The 26,771-nt window shown below is 42.1% G+C and overlaps 1 protein-coding gene across 9 annotated transcripts in view; it reads right to left on the bottom strand.

The window, feature by feature from the left end:
- Window positions 1-26,771, bottom strand: part of GON4L (gon-4 like) — a 109,923-nt gene that overhangs the window by 42,627 nt on the left and 40,525 nt on the right. For 7 of the 9 annotated variants that reach the window (XM_034937113.3, XM_063604640.1, XM_034937112.3 and 4 more), the window contains exons 7-12: window positions 23,506-23,556; window positions 23,101-23,196; window positions 21,631-21,750; window positions 20,944-21,114; window positions 12,642-12,834; window positions 2,730-2,831 (exon numbers count right to left, since the gene is read on the bottom strand). In XM_034937113.3, coding sequence (XP_034793004.3) covers window positions 2,730-2,831; window positions 12,642-12,834; window positions 20,944-21,114; window positions 21,631-21,750; window positions 23,101-23,196; window positions 23,506-23,556 — 733 coding nt within the window. The remainder of the gene's footprint in view (window positions 1-2,729; window positions 2,832-12,641; window positions 12,835-20,943; window positions 21,115-21,630; window positions 21,751-23,100; window positions 23,197-23,505; window positions 23,557-26,771) is intronic. The other 2 variants (XM_034937115.3, XM_063604650.1) reach the window with 2 other exon arrangements.

The following is a 26,771-nucleotide window of genomic DNA, read 5'->3' as shown; positions in this document are numbered from 1 at the left end:
CAAGAGGACAGGAGGCAGAAAAAAAAATTAAAAATTCTACTCCAGCTTTCACTATCATCACAGAACTGTATGACTAGAAAGACTGCCCTTCATTTACCCATCTCTATTTGACTGGCAAATATTGCCACCAGCTTTACAGCAATAAACAAAACAAAGCTCTTGAGAAGTTCACAGTCTAGGGGAGAAGACAGATATTAAATAAGCAATTATGAGGTGATCAGTATATAAAAGGACAAAAAGAGTGGTACGGGAATGCAAAGCAAGAAGATCAATCCTAACGAAGGAGGATCTCCCTGAGAAATTATACGTAAACTGAAGAAAGTAACAATCAAAAAGGGAAGGCAAATATATTCCAGGATGATAGCTGAACTTAAGATCTGCTTTTGTGCTTTAAGCAGATGTTTCTTTACTTGCATTTAACACTGTTGACCATTCTGTCCTTCTTGAAAGACTCTTTTTTTGAAACAGGGTCTTGCTCTGACCCAGGCTGGAGTACAGTGTTGGGATCTCTGCTCGCTACAGCCTCCACCTCCTGGGCTCAAGTGATCCTCCCACCTCAGCTTCCCAAGTAGCTGGGACTACGGGCATGCACCACAACAACTAATTTTCATTTTATTTTTAAAATGTTTTTGTAGAGACAATGTCTCACTATCTTGCCCAGGCTGGTCTTGAACTCCTGGGCTCATGCGATCCTTCCGCCTCAGCCTCCCAAGTGCCGGGATTATAGCCATGAGCCACTGTGCCCCAGCCAAAAGACTCTTCCTTTGGTTTCTACGACACTAGATTTTCTAGGTTTTTCTTGTACCTTCCTAGATTCTCCTTTCAGTTTTCTCAAAGCCTAAATCCTCAAACCTTTTCATTCTACATTTTCTCTAATTCCTGGTGCTTTCCTTTCAATGCTTCCACTATCCCTGTCATAATATATCAAAATAAATGAAAGATCTTCACAAAGGAAATGGTATTCTAATCTTAAAAGCAAGGTGAAAGGCACAGTAAAGCAATAAAATAAAATGTAAGTTCTAAAGGATTGTATTTACATAATTCTCTTTACACAAAGAACTGCATTAATTAGGTATATCTTGGATGTTTATAAAGCTCTCTGCATAACCTGGTCAAGAGCCAGCATCTTACCTTCTCCATGTCGTGTATATTATTCCAGTACAGGGTCATGCATACATGTAATAAAAATCAATGGCTTATGAAATATATTTTTTATTTTTCTTTCTCCCCATAGGTAGAATTTCTTCAGGATGAAATGTATGTTTTCTATGCTTGACACACTAGCCAATGATATAATTTTTTTTTGAGTCAGGATCTCCCTCTGCCACCAAGGCTGGAGTGCAGTGGCACTATCATAGTTTGCTGAATCCTTGACCTCCTGGGCTGAAGCAATCCTCCTGCCTCAGCCTCCTGAGTAGCTAGGACTACAGGTACATGCCAATACATTAGGCTAATTTCTTAAATTTTCAGTACAGACAAAGTTTCTCTATGTTGCCTATGCCGGTCTCGAACTCCTAAGCTCAAGCAATCTTCCTGCCCCAGCCTCCCAAAGTGCTGGGATTACAGGTGTAAGCCACCACTCCTAGCTCAATGATATAATTTTTTATAGAAATAACTCAAGCTAAGTTATCATAATTGTTTTCCATACCTCCAGTCTTGTTCACTTTACCTAACAAATTAATACATTAAACTGGTATTAAATCAAAGTGATCTTTCTAAAATCCAAATCAGTTCCTACTGATTTACTGCTTAAACCTCGTTTTTTTTTTCAGGCGGAGTCTTGCTCTGTCGCCCAGGCTGGAGTGCATTGGCGTGACCTTGGCTCACTGCAACCTCTCCCGCCTGAGTTCAAGCAATTTTTCTGCCTCAGCCTCCGGAGTAGCTGGGATTACAGGTGCCTACTACCACGCCTGGCTAATTTTTGTATTTTTAGTAGAGACAGGGTTTCGCCATGTTGGCCAGGCTGGTCTTGAACTCCTGACCTCAGGTGATCTGCCTGCCTCCACCTCCCAAAGTGCTGGGATTACAGGCGTGAGCCACCATGCCCGCCCTTAAACCTCATTTTGAGAGCTTAAAAATCCTCCATGATGTAAACACTACCTAATCTTATCTACCACTTCTCTGTCTTTTCACTCATACACCACCACCAAAGTACTTACTATTTTCCAAACATACTTTTTTGATGTTTTACAATTCTGTGGTTTGCAGATGCTCTTCTATTTGCAATATTCCTCTCTGTCCCTATTCACCAAATTTCTTATTCCTCCTTCAAAACTAAGATAAAAAGCCATTTCATTCTGCAAATTCTTTCCTAAGTTCTCCTATCCTAGTCCATATCATACACTAGGAGATGACACTCTCTTTTAGGTCATTATTATACCTTATGTAAAACCTGTTACAGCATTTATCACTTTGTATTGTAACTTTTTCTGTTTCTATCACCCTACTAGGCTGAACTCCTACAGCACAGATGCCATGTCTTATTCATCTTGCACAATCCCTGCCAAACAGTAAGGACTGAATACACGACTGTGGGATATACAAATGAATAACTGATGGGCTTTCTGAATATATACCTAAATTTAAAGAATCAGATCAATAAATGGGTAAAGGAAACCTAAATGTCTTAACATGGATGAGCTGCAAACTTCACCCCTAAAAATCTACAAAGTAAACAAAGACAGCTGCAAAGCAGTCAAGAGCAGGACTTAGAATAAACACAGACTCACTGGTGATTCTCACTGCCCGGTCAGTCCGGAAATCCTCTGTGTCTGGTTCATCGAGGTCTTCCAGGAAATTATATTCTGGATCATCATCATCATCTGCTTCATCTAGGAAAAAAAAGTGTTTCAGATGCTCATTAACTCTGTTCTCAAACTTCTAAGAATCTGTTCCAATAAAGCACATTTATTCTTTATTTTTTTGAGACAGGGTCTCACTCTGTCGCCCAGGCTGGAGTGCAGTGGTACAGCCTCAGCTCACTGCAACCTCCGCCTCCCGGGCTCAAGTGATCCTCCCACCTTAGCCTCCTGAGTAGCTGGGACCACAGGCATACGCCACCACACCCAGCTAATTTTGTGTAGTATATTCCATGAAAATAATACTTTCTGTAAAAGCTACTTGTACAGTGAAGCTGACAGTGAAAAAAGGAGTGGCCCAAATTCCCAACAATTAGAGAATGACTATATAATTATAATTTCTTAGTATAAAATAGTACAGGTTGAGCATTCCAAATCCAAAACTCCAAAATCTGAAACTTTGTGAGTGCAAACATGACTCTCAAGGGGAATAGCCATTGGAGCATTTCAGATTTCAAATTTTCTTTTTCCTTTTTTTTGAGACAGGGTCTCACTCTGTCACCCAGGCTGAAGTGCAGTGGCACGATCATGGCTCACTGCAGCCTTGACTGCCCAGGATCAGGCGATTGTCACACCTCAGCCTCCCAAGTAGCTGGGATTAGGCACATGCCACCATGCCCAACTAATTTTTGTATTTTTAGTAGAGACAGGGTTTTGGTATGTTGCCCAGACTGGTCTCGAACTCCTGGGCTCAAGCGATCTGAATGCCTCGGCCTCCCAAAGTGCTGAGATTACAGTGTGAGCCATTGCACCCTGCCCAGATTTCAAATTTTCAAATTTAGTATGCTTATCTGTTAAGTATAATAATACATATATTCTAATATCTGAAAAAATCTGAAATCCAAAATACTTCCAGTCCTGAGCATTTTGGATGAAGGGGATACTCAACATGTACACATATAAAATGTGAATATGTAACCATTCTATAAAAGTTCAATACATGTATGACAAAAGTACAATATATACATAATAATCATAAGCATGAAAAATTATATCCTTACAATAAGAATCATAAATAGCTAAAAATATACAAAAATAATAAACATTTGTTAGGTTAGAATAATAGAAATATGGATGTTTTTCTCCCTTTTAATTTTCTTTTTTCTTTTTTTTTTTTTGACATGGAGTCTCACTTTGTCACCCAGGTTGGAGTGCAGTGGCATGATCTTGGCTCACTGCAAACTCTGCCTCCCAGCTTCAAGCAATTCTCCTGCCTCAGCCTACCAAGTAACTGAGATTACAGATGCCCACCACCACGCCCGGCTAATTTTTCTATTTTTAGTAGAGACAAGGTTTCACCATGTTGGCCAAGCTGGTCTCGAACTCCTGACCTCAGGTGATCCGCCTGCATTGGCCTCCGAAAGTGCTAGGATTACAGGAGTGAACCACAGGGCCCAGCCTAATTTTCTTTAATGTTAATGCTAAACTGTCTTTTCAATTACTAAGTAAAAATTATGAAGGAGTCATTAAATTATGGAATTATTATATATTAAGGTAATATTTTTCTCCAGATAATTTTAGATCAGTGTTGTCTAACAGAACTTTCTGTGATGATGGAAATGATCTATACATGTATTGTATTGTATCATACAGTAGCCATTAGCCACATGTGACTTGAGAAATGCAGCTAGTGTGACTGAGGAACTGATTTAAAAAAAAAAAGACCAAAAAGAGAATACCTAAATTTCTTACTATCATGTATCCATTAAACAGAAGAGGTGATCTCTATGTACTATAATGGAAAAATATATGTTATACTGCTAAGTGAAAGAAGCAAGTTGCAGATGAAGACCAATATGTATAGTATGATTCTTTTTGTGGAAAAAAATTCTTGTTTGAGATAAATACATGCTTGACTGAACACCCACAGAGTATCTAGAAAGAAACACATAAAACTATTAACAAAGATTTCTCTGTGTACCCTCCCACAATATATTTTTTTTTTCTTTTTTTAAGGTGGAGTCTCGCTCTGTCGCCCAGGCTGGAGTGCAGTGGCTCGATCTCGGCTCACTGCAACCTCCACCTGCTGGGTTCAAGCGATTCTTCTGCCTCAGCATCCCGAGTAGCTGGGACTACAGATGTGCACCACCATGCCCAGCTAATTTTTATATTTCTAGTAGAGATGGCGTTTCACCATGTTGGTCAGGCTGGTCTCAAACTCCTGACCTCAGGTGATCCACCTGCCTCGGCCCCTAAAAAGTGCTGGGATTACAGGCGTGAGCCACAGAGTCTGGCGCCCCTTCCATAATGTTTTAACTTTTCATAACAAATGAGCATCTTTTTTTTTTTTCGAGAGGGAGTTTCGCTCTTGTTGCCCAGACTGGATACCGTGCCTGGCCATAAACAAACATCTTTTGTTATAAACAGACATATACAGCCTGGGGCCAAGCATGGTGGCTCATGCCTGTAATCCCAGAACTTTGGGAGGCTGAGGTGGGAAGATCACTTGAGGTCAGGGGTTCGAGACCAGCCTGGCCAACATGGTGAGACCCCCCCCCCTCCCATCTCTACCAAAAATACAAAAATTAGCCAAGAGTAATGGTGCATGCCTGTAATTCCAGCTACTTGGGAGGCTGAGGCAGGAGAATCACTTGAACCCAGGAGACAGAGGTTGCAGTGAGCTGGGATCATGCCACTGCACTCCAGCCTGGGCGAGAGTGAGACTCTATCTAACAAGAAAAAAAAATACAAAACACACACACACATATATATATATATATATATATGTCCTGGGCAACACAGTGGGAACCAATCTCTACAAATGACTTTTTAAAAATTAGCCAAGTGTCGTGGTGTGTGCCTATAGTCCCAGCTACTCAGAAGGCTGAGCTGGAAGGACTGCTTGAGCCCAGGAGTTTGAGGCTGCAGTGAGTCATGATCACGCCACTGCACTCCAGCGAGGGTGACAGAGTGAGACCCTGCCTCAAAAACAAATATATATTTTTTATATAAATATAAATATATATATACTTATACAGACACACATTTAAAATTCACAATCACTGAAAAATCTGTGTTGATTAAACCCTAATCTAACTTGATAATTCTTTACTCAACATTTATACTCAGCTTATAATATATTAATTTGCATTCTTTACACATAACTATTTAATTATCAAATCTTTTTCATCTATTTGTGGGTTTAACTTATCAGTACAGATTCTTTATTTCTTTAGGAATAGAATACTGTCTTCATAATTCATAATCTCTATAGTACTTTCTATGTAAGTCTCTTCACAGCAAGTTCTTTTTTTTTTTTTTTTTTTTTTGAGACGGAGTCTCACTCTGTCGCCCAGGCTGGAGCACAGAGGGGCGATCTCGGCTCGCTGCAAGCTCTGCCTCCCGGGTTCACGCCATTCTCCTGCCTCAGCCTCCCAAGTAGGTGGGACTACAGGCACCCACCACCACGTCAGGCTAATTTTTTTTTTTATTTTTATTTTTAGTAGAGACGGAGTTTCACTGTGTTAGCCAGGATGGTCTCGATCTCCTGACCTCATGATCTGCCTGCCTCAGCCTCCCAAAGCGCTGGGATTAGAAGTGTGAGAGACACTGCGCCTGGTCAAAAAGTTCTTAACAAACATTGCTGAATAATGAAAGTTCTGGAAGAGCCCATAATAATGAGTAGTGTGCACAGGTTTGGACTCCATCTGTTTGGATGCAAGAACTGCAATAGATAGTTCTGCCCACACCACACAAATGGGTCAGTGAATATTATTCTCAGAGCACTCATTTAACAAAGATGCTGAAAAATCATTTAGGGGGATTCTTCTGAGTTCTGCTTAGCTTTTAGTACCCTGATTGTGGAATATGTCCTCAGAGCTTAATCACTTTTTTGACTTATTAACAATGTCAGTATTTACCCAGCTGATATACCCTGCCTGTATTGTCTTTTAACTCAACTGGTAGATCTGGAGGCCACACCCATCCTAATCATTGGCTTTGTGTGCTCTTTTAAAAATCTGTCCGAATAGGCACATACAAAAATACTGAAGTTGCTGGGCATGGTGGCTCACGCCTGTAATCCCAGCACTTTAGGAGGCCAAGGTGGGCGGATCACCTGAGGTTAGGAGTTCAAGACCAGCCTGACCAATATGGTGAAACCCCGTCTCTACTAAAAATACAAAATTAGCTGGGTATGGTGGCATGTGCCTGTAATCCTAGCTACTAGGGAGGTGGAGGCAGAAGAAGTACTTGAACCTGAGAGGTGGAGGTGGCAGTGAGCCAAGATCGCACCATTGTACTCCAGCCTGGGTGACAAGAGTGAGACCCTGTCTCAAAACAAAACAAAACAAACTGAAGTTTTATTTTAAGAAAAGAGGATTTTCACCCTCCCCCTAACCATTAGTCCAATTCCCCAATCAACCTTTATCATGCACTCTTACCTTTCCCAGACCAGTAGTTTCCAATCCTCTAGATATATCAGAATTAGATCCCTAGACCATACTCATTAGATTCTGATTCAGTAGGTAAGGGGTGAAGCCCTGAAATCTGTATCTTTAATAAACATCACCCTACATATCCATACACTCTTCAATTCTGATTCAAGTTCTCGGAACCAAATTATGAGAAACAAAATCCTGAAAGTCAGTTCTGCCTGGCCTTTCCTTCCCAATAGCTACCATCTTAGGCCTTTGAACCAAAGTGATGAAAATGAGCACCAAAGCTGCTGCTACCAATAACGCTAGGAGAACCTGACTTTCTTACTGTAATTATTTTGTATTAGCCTGTGCCAAAGATAAAAAGCACAACTTATTATGAAGGCCAGGAGCAGTGGCTCATGCCTGTAGTCCCAGAACTTTGGGAGGCCGAGGCGGGCGGATCACCTGAGGTTGGGAGTTCGAGACCAGCATGACCAACATGGAGAAACCCCATCTCTACTAAAAATACAAAATTAGCCAGGCGTGGTGGCACATGCCTGTAATCCAGTTACTTGGGAGGCTGAGGCAGGAAAATCGCTTGAACCTGGGAGGCAGAGGTTGCAGTGAGCTGAGATCGTGCCATTGCACTCCAGCCTGGGCAACAAGAGCAAAACTCCATCTCAAAAACAAAACAAAACAAAACAAAAAACACAGCTCATTATGAAAAGTCATATACTTTTAAAAAATGGTTTAGGCCGGGCGTGGTGGCTCACACCTGTAATCCCAGCACTTTGGGAGGCCAAGGTGGGTGGACCACTTGAGATCAGGAGTTCAAGAACAGCCTGACCAACATGGTGAAACCCTGACTCTACTAAAAATACAAAATTAGCCAGGCATGGTGGCACATGCCTGTAAACCCAGCTACTTGGGAGGCTGAGACAGGAGAATCGCTTGAACCTGAGAGGCAGAGGTTGCGGTGAGCCGAGATCGTGCCACTGCACTCCAGCCTGGGGGACAAGAGTGAAACTCTGTCTCAAAAAAAAAAAAAAATGGTTTAGGCCAGGTGCGGTGGCTCAAGCCTGTAATCCCAGCACTTTGGGAGGCTGAGGTGAGTGGAACAGAAGGTCAGGAGTTCGAGACAAGCCTGGCCAATATGGTGAAACCCCATCTCTACTAAAAACACAAAAATTAGCCGGGCATGGTAGCGCGTACCTGTAGTCCCAGCTACTCTGGAGGCTGAGGCAGAAGAGTCACTTGAACCCGAGCGGAGGTTGCAGTGAGCAGGGATTGTGCCACTGCACTCTAGCTTGGGCAACAGAGCCAGACTCTGTCTCAAAAAAAAAAAAAAAAAAAAAAGGTTTAACTTACCGTGAAACCTGTCTGATTGAGACATGTTCCTAGAATATTAAATTGGGTTCTACTCCTAGGAGTATAACAAATTGATTCTGTAACTTTGAGCAAGACAATGAATTTCTCTGAGATTTCACTGCCTACAAAGTGGTTAGAACTATCTGTCCTTGGGCAACCCACTCGGGTCCCCTACCACGTTGTGGAAACTTTGTTCTTTAACTCTTCACAATAAATCTTGCTGCTGCTCAAAAAAAAAAAAAAAAAAAAGAACTCTCTGTCCTGTCTATTCCTTTTTGTGGAGATTTCTGAACCTGGTAGAAACAGGAAGTGTCAATAAACTTTAAAAGATATGTATCTCCCAAAAATCATATAAAAATTTCATGTATTTGGATATGTACATTTTTTTCTGGGGGAAGGCTGCATAGTTTTCATCAGATTGTCAAAGGGGTGAGTAATGGAAAACTCAGAAGCTTAGACTCCTATCAGAATGACTAATGGGATAATATATCAGTTGCTAATTATGAAGGAACTGATTCTACACTTTGCATGTTAATGACTCAGCTTCAAACTCCATCTTTTTCTCCTTACACAATTTTTTTCATTTTGTGGCTTGTTAGCCCCTCTACTACAGAGGGTGGGTAAAAAAAAGAAATATGATAAGATTTAAAACAATTTGCTTCTTGTTATTTTCTCTCTCTTTTTTAATATTTTATTTTATTTTAAAAATAGAAATGCCAGGTGCGGTGGCTCATGCCTGTAATCCCAGCATTTTGGGAGGCCAAGGAGGGTGGATCACCTGAGGTCAGGAGTTCGAGACCAGTCTGACCAATATGGTGAAACCCTGTCTCTACTAAAAATACAAAAATTAGCCAGGCAAGGTGGCAGGCGCATGTAATCCCAACTACTGGGGAGGCTGAGACAGGAGAATCGCTTGAACCCAGTAGGCAGAGGTTGCAGTGAGCCGAGATCACACCACTGCACTCCAGTCTGGGCGACAGAGCGAGACTCTGTCGAAGAAAAAAAAAATAGAAATGAGGTCTCACTGTGTTTCCCAGGCTGGTCTTGACTTCCTGGCCTCAAGCAATCCTCATGCCTTGGCTTCCCATAGTACTGGGATTACAGGCATGAGCCACCACGCCTGGACTATCTTTTCTAAATGTTTGAGAAAAGTCTTAAATTTAAATTTAGGACTAAAATGTAATTATTTTTATCCCCACATTAATGTGGAAAACTAAAAAGTAACTACACATTGAAAACTCTCACAGATGCATACCAAAGTATTATCAGTAGTCCCTCTGGGGAACCAAACTTGAACCTTGGTGTCAAAGGCTTTGGAAATGACTGGTAGGAAAATGAAGTGCCAATAAATAAACTCTAAGAGATACATAAACCCCAAAAAAATCATATTAAAAATTTCATGTATGTAGATATGTACATTTTCCTGGGGGGGGGGGAAGGCTTTAATTGTTTTATTTCTGTAATATTTGATTTCTTTATACCAAGCATATATTACTCTTACAGTTTTACAGTGAAAAAAGAGAAAACTCTGGAAAGAATATATCCTACAGAACCCAGCATATAGAGTATATCATGTCACTTCTACTCAGACGCCTTCTCTCTTCCCTGTCACTGTTTTCAAAAATCTTTCCAAGGTCCATTTCAATTACCAGCTCTTTCATGTAGCTGTCTCTGATCATCCTAAACAAAAGTTACCCTGTCCTCTTCTAAAATCTTACAACAGCATTTATGCCACTTTGATGGCATATCTGAGTTTATTCAACAACTTCATTCATTTACAATATACTGGCTGAGCGCGATGGCTCACTCCTGTAATCTCAGCACTTTGGGAAACAGAGGCAGGAGGATCGCTTGAGCGCAGGAGTTCGAGACCAGCCTGGGCAACATGGCAAAACCCCAACTCTACAAAAAATACAAAAATTGGCCAGGCATGATGGCACAAACCTGTATTCCCAGCTATTTAGGAGGCTGAGGTGGGAGAATTGCTTGCGCCAAGGAGGTCAAGGCTGCAGTGAGCTAAGATCTCACCACTGCACTCCAGTCTGGGTGACAGAGTGAGACCCTGTCTCACACACACACAAAAAAGTACAATGTATTGTGAACCTAACAATGGGCCAGGCACCCTGTCATTCATAAAGCTTTTATTCCATGACCAAATGATTATGCTCCTTTATCCCTCACAGATTCTAGCACAATGCCTTGTATAAAGAAAGTACTCAAACATTTGCCAAATGATATACTATATAACTATTAATAGTATCATAAGGTACATTCAAGGACCTGTTATTTTCTTTCATTCACTTATCCTGACTTACTCCTAGCATTACCTACCCAGCCATTTACTCAGTCTATTTCTTTTTTTTTTTTTTTTTTGAGATGGAGTCTCGCTCTGTTGCCAGGCTGGAGCACAGTGGCGCGATCTCGGCTCGCTACAACCTTCGCCTGCCAGGTTCAAGTGATTCTCCTGCCTCAGCCTCCTGAGTAGCTGGGACTACAGGCATGCACCACCACGCCCAGCCAATTTTTGTATTTTTAGTAGAGACAGGGTTTCACCCTGTTGGCCAGGATGGTCTCAATCTCTTGACCTTGTGATCCGCCCGCCTCGGCCTCCCAAAGAGCTGGGATAATAGGTGTGAGCCACCACGCCCGGCCTACTTAGTCTGTTTCCATCCAAACTTTTATCTGATCAATATTTCTTCCCCATTTCTGATAATACCATTACTTCTTTAGGGTCACCACATACTTCAACCACACTGTTCTATGAGGTGCTATCAATCACCAGACTCCATGCTGAACAGTCTCCCTATCAATCCCATGCAGTACCAAGAGACTGGGCATGAGATCAAACCAAGTCGATCTGACTTGTTCCCCTGGATTTTATAACTGGAGCTTGCAGGGGAGAGTCCTGAAGTGTAGACAAAGCAACAAGTAATCACGGAGTATTTATGAACAGAGCTCTAACCTTGTAGAAAAATAAATGTGAGAATGGAGCTGAGTGACAAAAGGAAGTAAAATAGAGAGGAAAGGGGGATCCTAACAGTGCCTCAGTTCCACTGCTGATTTACTACACTTCCCAAAGTCTGGTTTCATTTCACCCCAGCAAGATAGAGTTAGGATTCTTTCACTTGCATCATGAAGACCCTTAACTAACACAGTGTTCTTTTGGTAAATCATTGAACCCTAATGAAATCATACATAAAATTTTGAGTGGGCCAGGCACAGTGGCTCATGCCTGTAATCCTAGCTCTTTGGGAGGCCAAGGTGGGAGGATCACTTGAGGCAGGAGTTTAAGACCAGCCTGAGCAACATTTCTCTACAGAAATTTTTTAAAAATTAGCCAGGCAAGGTGGTGCGTGCCTATAATCTCAGCTATTTGGGAGGCTGAGACCTGAGGAGGATCTCTTGAGCCCAGGAGTTTAAGGCTACAGTGAGCTATGATCACCCCACTGTGATCCACCCTGGGCAACACCCTGTTTTGGGACAGTGTCTCAAAAACAAAAGACAACAACAAAACTACATGTGCATGTATGTTTCAAGGGATTCAAATCTTAGCATTCAGCAATCTTAGGATTCAAAAGATTCCTTACCCAGAAAAAGAAATGTTAAGAATTGGCCCAGGCACGGTGGCTCATGCCTATAATTCTAGCATTCAGGAGGCCAAGGTAGGAGGATTGTTTGAGGCCAGGAGTTTGGGAACAGCCTGGGCAACATAGTGAGATCTCGTTTCTACAAAAAATAAAAAATTAGTCAGGCACAGTGGCATGTGCCTGTAGTCCCAGCTACTCAGTGGGATAAGGGGTAGGATTGCTTGAGCCCAGGAGGTCAAGGCTGCAATGAACCGTGACTGCAACACTGCACTCAGCCTGGGTGACAGAGTGAGACCCTGTCTCAGGAAAAAAAAAAAAGAAAAATTAACTACCAATTTAAGATAAATTATCAGTTAAATACAAATTAAATCAATTAACCCAAACCATTCCATTCTATACCCTTCCAAATACTAAAAATTTTACAACAGATAATGGACAGTATACATAATAAATCACAAACCAAAACTTACCTTCATTCCCCACATCATCATTCATAAGTCCCCCTAGCCACATCTTCCAGTCCTCATCATCTGCTGTATTGGGGTCATACATATCTGGAGTGATGTCTGGAGCTTGGAGCTCTGCCTCTAATTGGCCCAGGGGAACATCTTTCAGGGGCATCTTAGAACGCGTTCGAAATGCAATGAGACTGTCATCCATGGGCTGGACAATGGAGAAAGAAAAGTCACTGAGTGAGTGATGTTTCCAAACCTCATCATCACTCCTTTTCTTCTCATCTTAGCTTAAGTAACAGGATCCTTCCTCTAAACAATTTGGATTTATTATTGTTTGAGAAACTTTAAGAAACACGACATAAAAAAGAAATAAAATAAATGACATCAGTTTGAAACCAACATTTTAGGAAAATTTATAACAGCTTTATTGATATACAATTCACATACCATAAAATTTACCCTTTTAAAGTGTATAATTGAAAGGATTTTCATATATTCACAGAGTTATACAACCATCACCATTATCTAATTTCAGAACATTTCATTACCCCAAAAAGAAATCCCATACCCATTAGTAGTCGCTTCCCTTTCCCCCTCCTCCCAGCCCCTGTTAAGCATTAATCTATTTTCTGTCTCTATGGATTTGCTTCTGCTGGACATTTCACTTAGATGGAATCATAAAATGTGTGGCCTGTCTCTGGCCGCTTTCAGTTAGCATAATGCATTTAAATCCCACCCTGTTGTAATATCTATCAATACTTTTTTTTTTTTTTTTGAGACATAGTCTTGCTTTGTTGCCCCGGCTAGAATGCAGTGGTGCCATCTCGGCTCACTGCAACCTCTGCCTCTTGGGTTCAAGTGATTCTCCTGCCTCAGCCTCCCAAGGAGCTGGGATTACAGGCACCAGCCACGACATCTGACTAATTTTTGTATTTTTACTAGAAACGGAGCATCACCATGTTGGGCACGCTGGTCTCGAAGTCCTGACCTCAGGTATCTGCCCACCTCAGCCTCCCAAAGTGTTCGGATTACAGTTGTGAGCCACCATGCCTGGTGTTTTTTGTTTTTTTTTTTTTTTTGAGAGACAGGGTCTCAATCTCTCACCCAGGCTACAGCACTGGCACAATCAGAGCTGACTGCAGCTTCGAACTCCTGGGCTCAAGCAATTCTCCTGCCTCAGCCTCCCAAGTAGCTGGGACTATCGGCATGCTCTACCATGCTCGGCTAATTTTTTTTTTTTTTTTTTTAGATGGAGTCTTGCTCTGTCACCCATTCTGGAGTGCAGTGGTACAATCTCGGATCACTGCAACCTCCGTCTCCCGGGTTCGGGTGATTCTCCTGCCTCAGCCTCCCAAATAGTTGGGACTACAGGCGTGTGCCACCACACCTGGCAAATTTTTGTATTTTTAGTAGAAATGGGGTTGGCCAGGCTTGTCTTGAATTCCTGACCTCAGGTGACCTACCTGCTCAGCCTCCCAAAGTGTTGGGATTACAGGTGTGAGCCACTGGATCCATACTCAGCTAATTTTTTTCATTTTTTGTAGAGATGGGGGTGGGGGGACTCCCTATGTTGCCCAGGCAAGTTTCGAACTCCTGGACTGGGCTCAAGTAATCCTCCTGCCTTGGCCTTCCTAACTGCTGGGATTAAAGGCATGGTGGTATGTGCCTGTGGTACCAGCTACTCAAGAGGCTGAGTGAGGAGAATTGCTTGGGTTTAGGAGTTCAAGGTGACAAGTGAGACATGTACCACTGCACTCCAGTCACCATGCCTGGCCCCGAATTCCTTTTTTCACCCAATAATATCCCATTGTATAGATATACCACTTTTGTTTATCCAATTATCTGTTGATGGAATTCAGATTGTTTCCACTGTGGGGCAATTAAGTATAATACCACTGGCTGAATGCATTGGCTCACACCTGCAATCCCAACACTGTGGGAGGCCGAGGAAGAACTGCTTGAAGCTAGGAGTTTGAGACCAACCTGGGTAACATAGTGAAACCTCATCTCTGCCTCTGCCACAAACAAACAAACAAATTAGTTGCGTGTGGTGGCACCAATTGTAGTCCCAGCTACTTAGGAGGCTGAAAGAGAAGGATCTCTTGAGACTAGGAGATCAAGGCTGTAGTGAGCCATAATTGCACCACTGTACTCCAACCTAAGCAACAGAGACATCTCCAAAAAAAAAAAAAAAAAAAAAAAAACAGGGCCAGGCACAGAGGCTCACATTTGTACATCTGTAAACCCAGCACCTTGATAGGCTGTGGTGATAAGATCGCTTGAGTCTAGGAGTTCAAGACCAGCTGGGCAACACAGCAAGGCCCTCATCTCTACAAAAAATAAAAAGTTAGCTGGGAGTGGTGGCATATGCCTGTAGTTCCAGCTATGCAAGGGCCAACGTGGGAGGATCACTTGAACACAGGAGGAGGTTGAGGCTGCAGCAAGCTGAGATCATACCACTGCACTCCAGCTTGGGCAACAGAGCAAGACTCTTATTTAAAATATTTATTTTAAAAAAATGAGGCTGGGTGCAGTGGCTCACACCTGTAATCCCAGACTTTGGGAGGACAAGGTGGGCAGAACACGAGGTCAGAAGATCAAGACCTTCCTGGCTAACAGTGAAACCCCGTCTCTATAAAAAATACAAAAAATTAGCTGGGCATGGTGGCGGGCGCCTGAAGTCCCAGCTACTCAGGAGGCTGAGGCAGGACAATGGCATGAACCCGGGAGGCAGAGCTTGCAGTGAGCCGAGATCGCACCACTGCACTCCAGTCTGGGTGACAGAGCCAGACTCCGTCTCAAAAAAAAAAAAAAAAAAAAAAAAGAAAATCAGAAAGTGTGAGACCTCCATCTTTGTACTTTTTAAAGACTGTTTTGGCTATTCTGGGCCTGTGCAATTCCACATGAATTTTAGGATTAGACTGTTAATTTCCACAAAAATGGTAGCTGGGATTTGGATAGGGACTGCATTGAATCTGTAGATCAATTTGGGAAGCTCTCCCTAGACTACACTGCATCAACCTCCTAATGGGTTTCTGTTTATCCTCTTGCTTTACTCTAGTCCATTTCCCACACGTTAACCAAAAGGAATTTTTAACATTAATCCAAAAATATCACAAAAATCTTTTCTTATTTATTTATTTATTTATTTTTTTGAGATGGAGTCTCACTCTTTCCTAGGCTGGAGTGCAGGGGCATGATCTCAGCTCACTGCAACCTCCACTCCCCACATTCAAGCGATTCTCCTGCCTCAGCCTCCTAAGTAACTGGGATTACAGGTGTGCGCCACCACACCCAGGACATTTTTTGTATTTTTTGTTAGAGATGGGGTTTTACCATGTTGGCCAGGCTGGTCTAGAACTCCTGACCTCAGGTGATCCACCCGCCTCGGCCTCCCAAAGTGCTGGGATTACAGGCATGAGCCACCACACCGGGCATCTGTTCTAATGTTTAAAATAAAATCTACACCCCTTATCATGGTTTCCTAAGACCTTCATGATCTAGCTCTTGCCTTGCTCTCTGACCTCATTTCTACCCTTTTTCACGATCCCACCCTTCATGTAGTTTCTGTTCCTTAACCATGCCAAGGTTGTTTCTATCTTAGCGACTTAGAATGTGCTGTTTCTTCCATATGGAGCACTTTTTCTCCCCAGATCTTTTACATGCCTGGTTTCCTCTCATTCGGATCTCAGTTTAAATGCCATCTCCTCAAAGACGCCTTTTTTCTTTTTGTTTTTTGTTTTGTTTTTTTGACAGTCTTGCTCTGTGGCCCAGGCTAGAGTGCTGTAGCGTGATCACAGCTCACTGCAGCCTCGATCTCCTAGGCTCAGCCTCCCAAGTAGCTGCGGCTACAGGTGTGTAACAGGATGCCCAGCTAAGTTTTGTGTTTTTTTTGGTAGGGACAAGGTCTCACTAGGTTACCCAGGCTTGTCTTGACCTCCTGGGCTCAAGTGATCCACTCTCCTTGGCCTCCTAAAGTGTTGGGATTATGGACATAAGCCACCAAACCGGACCCTGTTTTTTAAAATTTTTTTTAAAAAAGTTCTCATACTATTACCCATGCTGGAGTATAGGGGTGCAGTCATGGCTCACTGTAGTCTCAAGCTCCCAGGCTTAATCAATCCTCCTGCCTCAGCCACCAAGCAGCTAAGAATACAGGCATGCGCCACCACACCTATATAATTTTTCTGAGTTTTTGGAGAGATGGAGTCTCACTATATTGCCTAGGCTGATCTCAAACTCCTAGCCTCAAGCAATCTTCTAGCCTAGGACTCCCAAAGTGATGGAATTACAGCCAAGGAGGTCTTTTTTGATCAGTCTATCTAAAGTTCTCTGACAGGAAGTTTCATATTTCCTCATTTTAATTTAGTTCATAGCACTTAACCACATCCGAATTTACTTGTTTATATGTTTATAGTCTATCTCTCCTCAACAGACTAAGTTCCATGAAGAACAATTTTTTTCTGTCTTCTACACTGTTGTTTCTCAACTTCAACCATTCGGTATGTGTTTGGTAAATAAATGGTTACATAAAAAACTATTACTGCTCCTACTACTACATACTCAAAAGCATGGTGATTAAATGACTCAGAGCTATTCCATTCAATATTCTATTTTTAATTATATATTTATATATAATTATAAATTATATACATATATAATTATAAATTATATATATATATATTTTTGAAATGGAGTCTTGCTCTGTCACCCAGGCTGGAGTGCACTGGCGCCATCTCGGCTCACTGCAACCTCCACTTCCCGGGTTAAAGCGATTTTCGTGCCGCAGCCTCCCGAGTAGCTGGGATTACAGGCACTTGCCACAATGCCCAGCTAATTTTTGTATTTTTAGTGGAGACGGGGTTTCACCATGTTGACCAGGCTGGTCTCAAACCTGACCTCGGGTGATCCACCCGCCTGGGCCTCTCAAAGTGCTGGGATTACAGGTGTGAGCCACCGCACCCAGCCTTAATTATATTTTTTAATTTTAGGATTTCTTTTTAAATTATTATATCATACTTTAAAATTTTAGGACAGACATTTTTCATTGACCTGCAAGAATGATAGGGGAAACTTGGAACATTAAAATTTACTGGCTAAGGCCAGGCATGGTGGCTCACGCCTGTAATCCTAGCACTTTGGGAGGCCAAGGCAGGCGGATCATGAGGTCAGGAGATCGAGACCATCCTGGCTAACACAGTGAAACCCCGTCTCTACCAAAAAATACAAAAAATTAGCCGGGCATGGTGTGCACGCCTGTAGTCCCAGCTACTCGGGAGGCTGAGGCAGTAGAATGACATGAACCTGGCAGGCAGAGCTTGCAGTGAGCCGAGATCACGCCATCACACTCCAGCCTGGGCGACAGAGTGAGACTCCGTCTCAAAAAAAAAAAAAAAAATTTACTGGCTAAGGCCAGGCGCAGTGGCTCATGCCTATAATCCCAGCACTTAGGAGGTTGACAAGGGTGGATCACCTAAGGCCAGTTCAAAACCAGCCTGGCCAACAATAAAACCCTGTCTCTACTAAAAAATACAAAAAATTAGCTGGCGTAGTGGTGCGTGCCTCTGGTCCCAGCTACTCAGGAGGCTGAGGCACGAGAACTGCTTGAACCCGGGAGGCAGATGTTGCAGTCAGCTGAGATCACACCACCGAACTCCAGCCTGCGTGACAGACTGTGACTCCATATCCAAAAAAAAAAAAAAATTACTCACTAAATGTTAGAATTACAAAGTCATCATTTGACAACGACCATAGTAATGACTGTTTCAAGAAAGAAAATCAGGCCAAGCGTGGTGGTTCACGCCCGTAATCCCAGCATTTTGGGAGGCCGAGGCAGGTGGATCACAAGGTCAGGAGATCAAGACCATCCTGGCTAACATGGTGAAACCCCCATCTCTACTAAAAATACAAAAAATTAGCTGCGCATGGTGCGGGCGCCTGTAGTCCCAGCTACTCGGGAGGCTGAGGCAGTAGAATGATGTGAACCTGGGAGGCAGAGCTTGCAGTGAGCCGAGATCGCACCACTGCACTCCAGCCTAGAGGACAGAGCAAGACTCCGTCTCAAAAAAAAAAAAAAGAAAGAAAGAAAGAATCATCAATGGATGCTAATATTAGTGTGAGAAAAATAATTTGATTGATTGGGCTGGGTGCATTGGCTCACGTCTGTAATCCCAGCACTCTGGGAGGCTAAGGTGGGCAGATCACTTGAGGTCAGGAGTTCGAGACCAGCCTGGCCAATGTGGTGAAACCCCATCTCTACCAAAAATACAAAAAATTAGCTGGGTGTGGTGTCAGGCACCTGTAATCCCAGCTACTCAGGAGGCTGAGGCAGGAGAATCGCTTGAACCCCGAAGTGGAGGTTGCAGTGACCCAAGATGGCACCACTGCACTCCAGCCTGGGAGACAGGCAAGACTCTGTCTCAAAAAAAAAAAAAAAAAAAAAAAAAAGAAGTCTGGGCGCGGTGGCTGACGCATGTAATCTCAGCACTTTGGGAGGCTGAGGCGGGTGGATCACGAGGTCAGGAGATCAAGATCATCCTGGCTAACACAGTGAAACTCCATTTCTACTAAAAAATACAAAAATTAGCCAGGCGTGGTGGTGGGCACCTGTAATCCCAGCTACTCAGGAGGCTAACGCAGGAGAATCACTTGAACCCAGGAAGCAGAGGTGCAGTGAGCTGAGGTCGCGCCACTGCACTCCAGCCTGGGCAAGAGAGTGAGACTCCATCTAGGAAAAAAAAAAAGAAAGAAAGGAATTCGGCTTTGAAGTATATCCCCACATGATATATACTAATTAAAAATGGAAAATAATAACTTTACAATGGGAAAACCAAGCACACACCACCTTAACCAAGTGATGAAAGTTAACATGACAGGCATCACGTGCCTTCTGATATGATGCAATGAGAAACACACATCACTCTTCCAGTATTTGTAACAAAAGTGCAAAACCTGAATCTAAGAGGAAATATTAGAAAAACAAAAATTGAAGAACATTCTACAAAATAAATGGTGCATACTCCTCAAAACTGTCAAGGTTATAAAAGACAAAGACTGAGAAACTGTTCCAGATTAAAGGAGACTAAAGAACAAGACAATTAAATAGATATTTAATCCAGGGTTGAATGCTGAATAGGGAAAAAAAAATTTTTTTCCTCCAACATAGAGGGCATTATTGGGACAACAGATAAAACCAGAATAAGCACTTTAATATATTATGTAATATTACTGTATCCTGATTTTTTTTTTTTTTTTTTTGAGACAGAGTCTCTCTCCATTGCCCAGGCTGGAGTGCAGTGGCACAATCTCAGCTCACTGCAACCTCTGCCTCCCGGGTTCAAGCGATTCTCCTGCCTCAGCTTCCCAAGTAGCTGGGATTACAGGCATGCGCCACGACACCTGGCAAATTTTTGTATTTTCAGTCGAGATGGGGGTTTCACCATGTTGGCCAGGCTGGTCTCGAACTCCTGACCTCAAGTGATCCACCAACCTTGGCCTCTCAAAGTGCTAGGATTACAGGCATGAGCCACCGCGCACAGCCTGTATCCTGATTTTGATTAACACTATTATACTGTGTTAATACAAGATAATAAACTCATTTTTAGAAAATATACACAAAAGCATGTAGAGGTAAAATGGCATCATGCCTGCATCACACTCTAAAATGATTTAGAAAACACTATGTGTATATACAGAGAAAGAGGAAGAGAACCATCAAGCAATTGTGGTAAAAGGTTAATTTGGGGGAATTTGGGTGAAGCTTTTTCCTATGTTCTACATTTTAAAATGCTCTCTGCTACATAGTTCATTTCTTCCTTAGAAACTGCCATTCTCAGCCAGGCATGGTGGTTCACACCAGTAGTCCCAGCACTTTGAGAGGCTAAGGTGGGAGGATCACTTGAGCCCAGGAGTTCAATACCAGCCTGAGCAAAAATATAGGGAGACCTCATCTCTACAAAAAACTAAAAAATTAGCCAGGTGTGGTGGCATATACCTGTCCCACCTACTCGGGAGGCTGAGGTGGGAAGATCACTTGAGTCTGGGAGGCGGAGGTTGCCGTGGGCCAAGATCACACCACTGCACTCAAGCCTGGGTGACAGGGTGATACCCTGTCTCAAAAACAAACAAACAAACAAACAAAAACCCAAACTGCCATTGTCACTTTGAGCAGAAAATAGCACTAGCCAAACACAAAGTATCAAAGACTAACTCTTACTTATATAAAATTGTAGTTATCTTTTCCTCTCCCTTCCCAGCCTGAGCAACAACTACATTACTCCACTTGACTTTCTCAGTGAAGTACAGTTTTAATATTTACCTGGAAAGAATCCATGCAGACTGGACTGGAAGCCAGCTCCTCATCTACCGCATGTAACTTCTCCATGAAAGTACTATCTCTGGTCTGTTTCGGCTTTGGAGGGGGCGGGGGCCCCATGGGCACTACCTCAGCACTGATGTGCCTGATGGCTGGTGTGCTGACTTTCTCAGCCTGATTAAAAGAGGTGACTGCATCAAAAAAGGAAGGAGGTAAGAAAGAAAGAGAAAGCAAAAAAAGAGAGGGAAAAAGAGGCAGACTTTCCATACACCATTGTCCTTTCTCTTCTCTAGTTAGAGGTACATAAAAACAAAGACACCAAGTGTATTGATCTAATTAGTTTTCATCCTATTTCTAGAGAAGTCAACAGAATGCTACTTAGTTTACCAAAATGTGGGAAATTAATAACAATGGCTTTAGGACAATATTAAAAAGCACAGATATGAAAGAAGAGAAGGGTAGGAGAAAAGAAACTCTGCTAGTTGCACATTTTTGGCCCCTTAATGAGAACTCAGAAAAGTTCTTTGGCTATCACTGAGTTCTAGCCTTCTCTGAACTGTTTACTAACTTAAGAAACTTTGAAAAAGGGTGACAGCCCAGAATCACCATGGATAAATAATCTACTTATACAGTTAAAAAATCTACTTAGACAGTTATGTCTAACATCTCTTTTGTATGATGCCAATTTACCTCTGATAATATGCCACTCTCCTCATCTGTTTCAGTCATCTCAGAAGACTGCCTCAATCTGGATTTCTTTGCCCCACGTGGAGATGAAGCAGTGCTTTCAACATCACTTTCCAATAAGCTCTACAAAATAAATCCAGTTCGCCTTAATATTTATGCCCCTACCTCATTCCACAAAGTCTGAAGTATCTCAAGAGAAGGAATCATAAAATATCAATCACTCAGCCTGGCCAACATGGTGAACACCCGTCTCTACTAAAAATACAAAAATAAGCCAGGCGCGGTGGCGTGCACCTGTAATCCCAGCTACTCGGGAGGCTGAGGCAGGAGTATCACTTGAATCCAGGAGATGGAGGTTGCAGTGAGCCGAGATCACGCCACTGCACTCCAGCCTGGGTGGCAGAGCGAGACTCTGTCTCAAAAATAAATAAATAAATAAATAAAATCCATCACTCAACTAGTTACAGTAACAGAAAATAAAATTTAAATAGAAACTTAAAGGCCAGGTGCAGTGTCTTATGCCTGTAATCCCAGCACTTTGGAAGGCCGTGGCGGGTGGATCACTTGAGGTCAGAAGTCCGAGACCAGCCTGGCCAACATGGCGAAACCCCATCTCTACTAAAAATACAAAAATTAGCCAGGCATGGTAGCGCACGCCTGTTAATTCCAGCTACTCAGGAGGCTGAGGCAGGAGACTTGCCTGAACCCGGGAGATGGAGATGGCAGTGAGCCAACATCGCACACTGCACTCCATGGGCAACAGAGGAGACTCAAAAAAAAAATCCTAAAGGTGGGGACAGGGATCAGATCACTATCCTAATCTGCATTACAAAGTGTAAGGCCTTGGTCTAAAATCCTTTTACAAAACAATTCAAAGAACACATTAAGAAACAAGTCAAAGAACATATTAACACAGCAATGAAAGGGAACGAAGTATAGCTAAAACCAATAGTATAAATGAATCTCAAAAGCGTAATGTTGAATTTTAAAAAGCTAGGAACAAAACATATAAACATGGGTCCATTTATATAAAGTTCAAAACAGTAACAATTGAACTACAGTGTGTAGAGATACATATTGAGGTGATACAACTATAAAGAAAAGCAAAGAAATAATTACTAAAAGGCAGGGCAGTGGTTATTTTTAGGGGGAGGGAGGTGATTGTGACTGGGGAGGGTATACAGGGGTTGTCCTAGTAATGTTATATTTCTTGACTTTGCTATGAGTTTCATGAGGATTTGCATAATAATAACCAAAGCTATACATTTTTTTCTATGCACGTTTCTATGCTGTATTTCATATTACAACAAATTCTAAAATTAAGGGAGTATAAAGGGCAGAAAAACAGCTTAAAGCACAGAAATGAGCTGAAAAAATAACCATGTCTCAATCCTCTCTACAAGTGACATTACTAAGGAAGCAAAGTATACCCTGCTCTATTAAGACAAATATTACCAACTAACATTCACTGACCTCTTCAGCAGTTTCATCTTCTTCTTCATCATCCGGCTGGTATTCTTCATCTGAGGAATCATCTTCTTCAAGGTGGATATCCACAAACTGAGGAGGCTACATTAGTACAATTAGAAAGAAATGAAGTAATGGGAAACACAAATCATACGTATTTGGAAAATAAGGGGAAGAAGCAGGGCAGAAAAAAAAAATCCTAAGAGCATAATGTACAGCTAAAGCAAATAACACGAGGCAGAAGTTAAAGTGAATTCCATGAGATACAAACCTAAGAGTAATAGAATGGAAAAAAACAAAGCTGGAATTAAAACAAAGATTGATCAAGAAAAGTTAAAGAGGAAGTACTTAAGTTTCAAAACCGATGAAGTCTTTCTGGAAAAGAATAACAATTATTTCTTCCAAGTTTACCTTAATTTCATTGGCCTTCTTAATTGGTGAAATATTCCATGTTGGAATTACCTACCAACAAAGAATATAAATAATTAAGTTATCTTAACTGAAATAATTGTTTTTCATGTTTACTTCCTCTGTACCATCACTAACAGCCATATACTTAACAAGTAACTGCAGTGATCTAGAGGTGTTGATTATCCCTGAGGGTATACTCTCGATTATTTGTCAGAGTTAGAAAGAAGAAACCAGGAAAGAATCTATTACTGTCATTAGCATTTCTGCCTTACACTTGGTAAGCCTCACTTCTTTCTATAAATGAAGAAAACAATGTCTACCTTGTTCATATCACAGCTGCGGTTTACATGGAACAACAGATGTGAAAACTATTTATAAACTATTAAACTACACAAACCTAAGATATTTTGGTTACAGTAGTCTTTTAACAGCAATATATTTTTGTAATCAGTTACATGAATCCACCATAAGTACAACTCCAAAAAGCCAGCCATGAAAAGCTTTTATGGACTATTCTGCCTATGGGGTAGCCCTGCTCTGCCTATGGGCTTTTTTGTTTCTTTAAAAAAAAAAAAAGAAAAAAAAAAAGCTTTTACCAGGGCATTTAGGGAAAGTTTCATGTTGTCCACATTTATTTTTCCAATAGTACAGGAAAAAACAACAGAGAGATATAAAGCAAATATGGCAAAATATTACTCTTGGAATTTAGATTCATTGTAACAATCTTTCAACTTTTTGAATGTTTGAAAATTTTTATAAGAGCTAGGGGGAAAGTTTTTCTTGTTTTTGTTTTTGTTTTGAGACAGGATCTTGCCCTGTTGCCTAGGCTAGAGCAGCAGCACAATCAGAGCTCACTGCAGCCTCAAATTCCTGAGCTCAAGCGATCCTCCTGCCTCAGCCTACTAATTAGCTAGGACTACAGGCATGCCTCCTCACCAGGCCTCACTAATTTTTTAAATTTTTTGTAGAGATGGAGTCTCATTAGGTTTCCCAGGCTGGTCTCAAAATCCTGGGCTCAAACAATCCTCCCACCTTAGCCTCTCAAAGCACTGGGATTATAGGTGTGAGCCACCACATCTAGCCTAAAGAACTTTTTTAAAGTTCTTATATACTGCTGATAAAATGCCATTGAGGATGTATAATTTCTTGACCATTTAATTGTAACCCAACCAAAAGCACCTTATGAACAAAAGCCAACTGGCCATTAGGTTCTCTCTCTAAAAGGAGTCTTAGCTTCTCAAATCAAATCAGCCCTGCTATGTTCTGACCATTTATCTAGTGCTGTGTAGGTGGGACCAACATAGGGTAAAGGGAATGATGTGATTCAGGCCCATTTCCCTTTCCTACCTACTGCCAAATCCATTAGAAAGGTAAGCCAGCATTCAGAAGTGTGCTGGAGTCAGTCTAGTAAGAATTACGAAGGCCAAGTATAGCGGCTCATGCCTGTAATCCCCGCATGTTGGGAGATCAAGGCAGAAGGATCACTTGAGCCCAGGAGTTTGAGTTCAGCCTGGGCAACACATCAAGACCCTATTTCTACAAAAGAATGTTTCAAAAAAACCAATTAGCTGGACATGGTGGCACATGCCTATAGGCCTAGCTGTCTGCAAGGCTAAGGCAGGAGGATCCCTTGAGCACAGGAAGGAGTTCAAGGCTGCAGTGAGCTATGATTAGGCCACTGTACTCTAGCCTGAGCAACAGAGCAAGTCACTGAAAAAAAAAAAAAAAAAAAAAAAAGAAAGAAAGAATTAAGAAGCAAGAGACCTACATTTTAATACTTGCTCTCCTACGTAAACTATACCGTCTTGGATGGCCCAACTTCTCCACATCTATATTCATGGCCAATAAACATAATTCAGAGCCTAATTTGATCTCCTTGGATTTTTTTTCCCCAAATCAAATAAAGAATTAATGTTAATTATATTCTTTTTTTTTTTTTTTTTTTTTTTAAGACAGAGTCTTGCTCTATCACCCAGGCTGGAGCGCAGTGGCATGGTCTCCGCTCACTGCAACCTCTCCCTCCTGAGTTCAAGCGATCCTCTCGTCTCTGTAGCTGGGATTACAGGCGCCCACCACACGCCCGGCTAATTGTTGTATTTTTAGTAGAGACGGGGTTTCACCATGTTGGCCAGGCTGGTCTCAAACTCCTGACCTCAGGTGATCCAGCTGCCTCGGCCTCCCAAAGTGCTGGGATTACAGGCATGAGCCACCGTGCCCAGCCATGTTAATTATATTCTATATGTCAAGTAGACTTCATAGAACTTCCTCACTGATGGCTGCTTTCATCATAGCTACCACCTATTCATTTGTGAACACATCCTAGAGAAAGATGAAATTTCAATTTATGCAACAAGAGTTAGTCAACCAGACCAAAAAAAGTGATGTGATTGCCAAAAACAAAGGTCAATTTGACCTTAGGCTACATTAGGAGAAATATGTAATCTGGAACACTGTGGAGATAATCTAACTACTAGTCAAACCACATCTGGTTCAGTAGAGTCTTCTTTTGGCATACTTTTAAAAGGATATGGGATGGGCACAGTGGCTCACGCCTGTAATCCTAGCACATTGGGAGGACAAGGCGGGCGATCACATGGGTCAATTGGAAACCAGCCTGGCCAACATGGTGAAACCCCATCTCTACTAAAACTACAAAAATTAGATGGGTGTGGTGGTGCATGCCTATAATCCCAGCTACTCAGCAGGCTGAGGCATGAGAATCGCTTGAACCTGGGAGCCAGAGGTTGCAGTGAGCTGAGATCGCACCACTGCACTCCAGCCTAGGTGACAGAGTGAGACTCCATCTCAAAACAAAAAGGCCAGGCACAGTGGCTCATGCCTGTAATCCCAGTACTTTGGGAGGCCAAGGCGGGCAGATAATTTGAGGTCAGGAGTTTGAAACCAGGCTGGCCAAACATGGTGCAACCTCATCTCTAATAAAAATTTTAAAAAATACAAAAAAATTAGCCGGGCATGGTGGCACGCACCTGTAATCCCAGCTACTCAGGAGGCTGAGGCAGGAGAATCACTTGAGCTTGGGAGGCAGAGGTTGCAGTGAGCCAGAATTGTGCCACTGCACTCCAGCCTGGACGATGAAGCAAGACTCCCAAAAAAAAAAGGGGGGGAGAAATTGGAGGATGTATAGCCAAGAAAAGAATGTTATGAAATAACATACTAGTTTTCTTCAACTGTAGGAAAAGTAATGTGGAAGAATACACCAATTTCTTTTCTTGCTTTTTTTTCTAGACAAGGTCTCAGTCTCATTA

Source organism: Pan paniscus, chromosome 1 (assembly GCF_029289425.2).
Source record: "Pan paniscus chromosome 1, NHGRI_mPanPan1-v2.0_pri, whole genome shotgun sequence".
Taxonomy (NCBI): Eukaryota; Metazoa; Chordata; class Mammalia; order Primates; family Hominidae; genus Pan; species Pan paniscus.
Note: the sequence above shows the minus strand (reverse complement) of the source record. Positions and strands in the feature narration are given on the sequence as shown.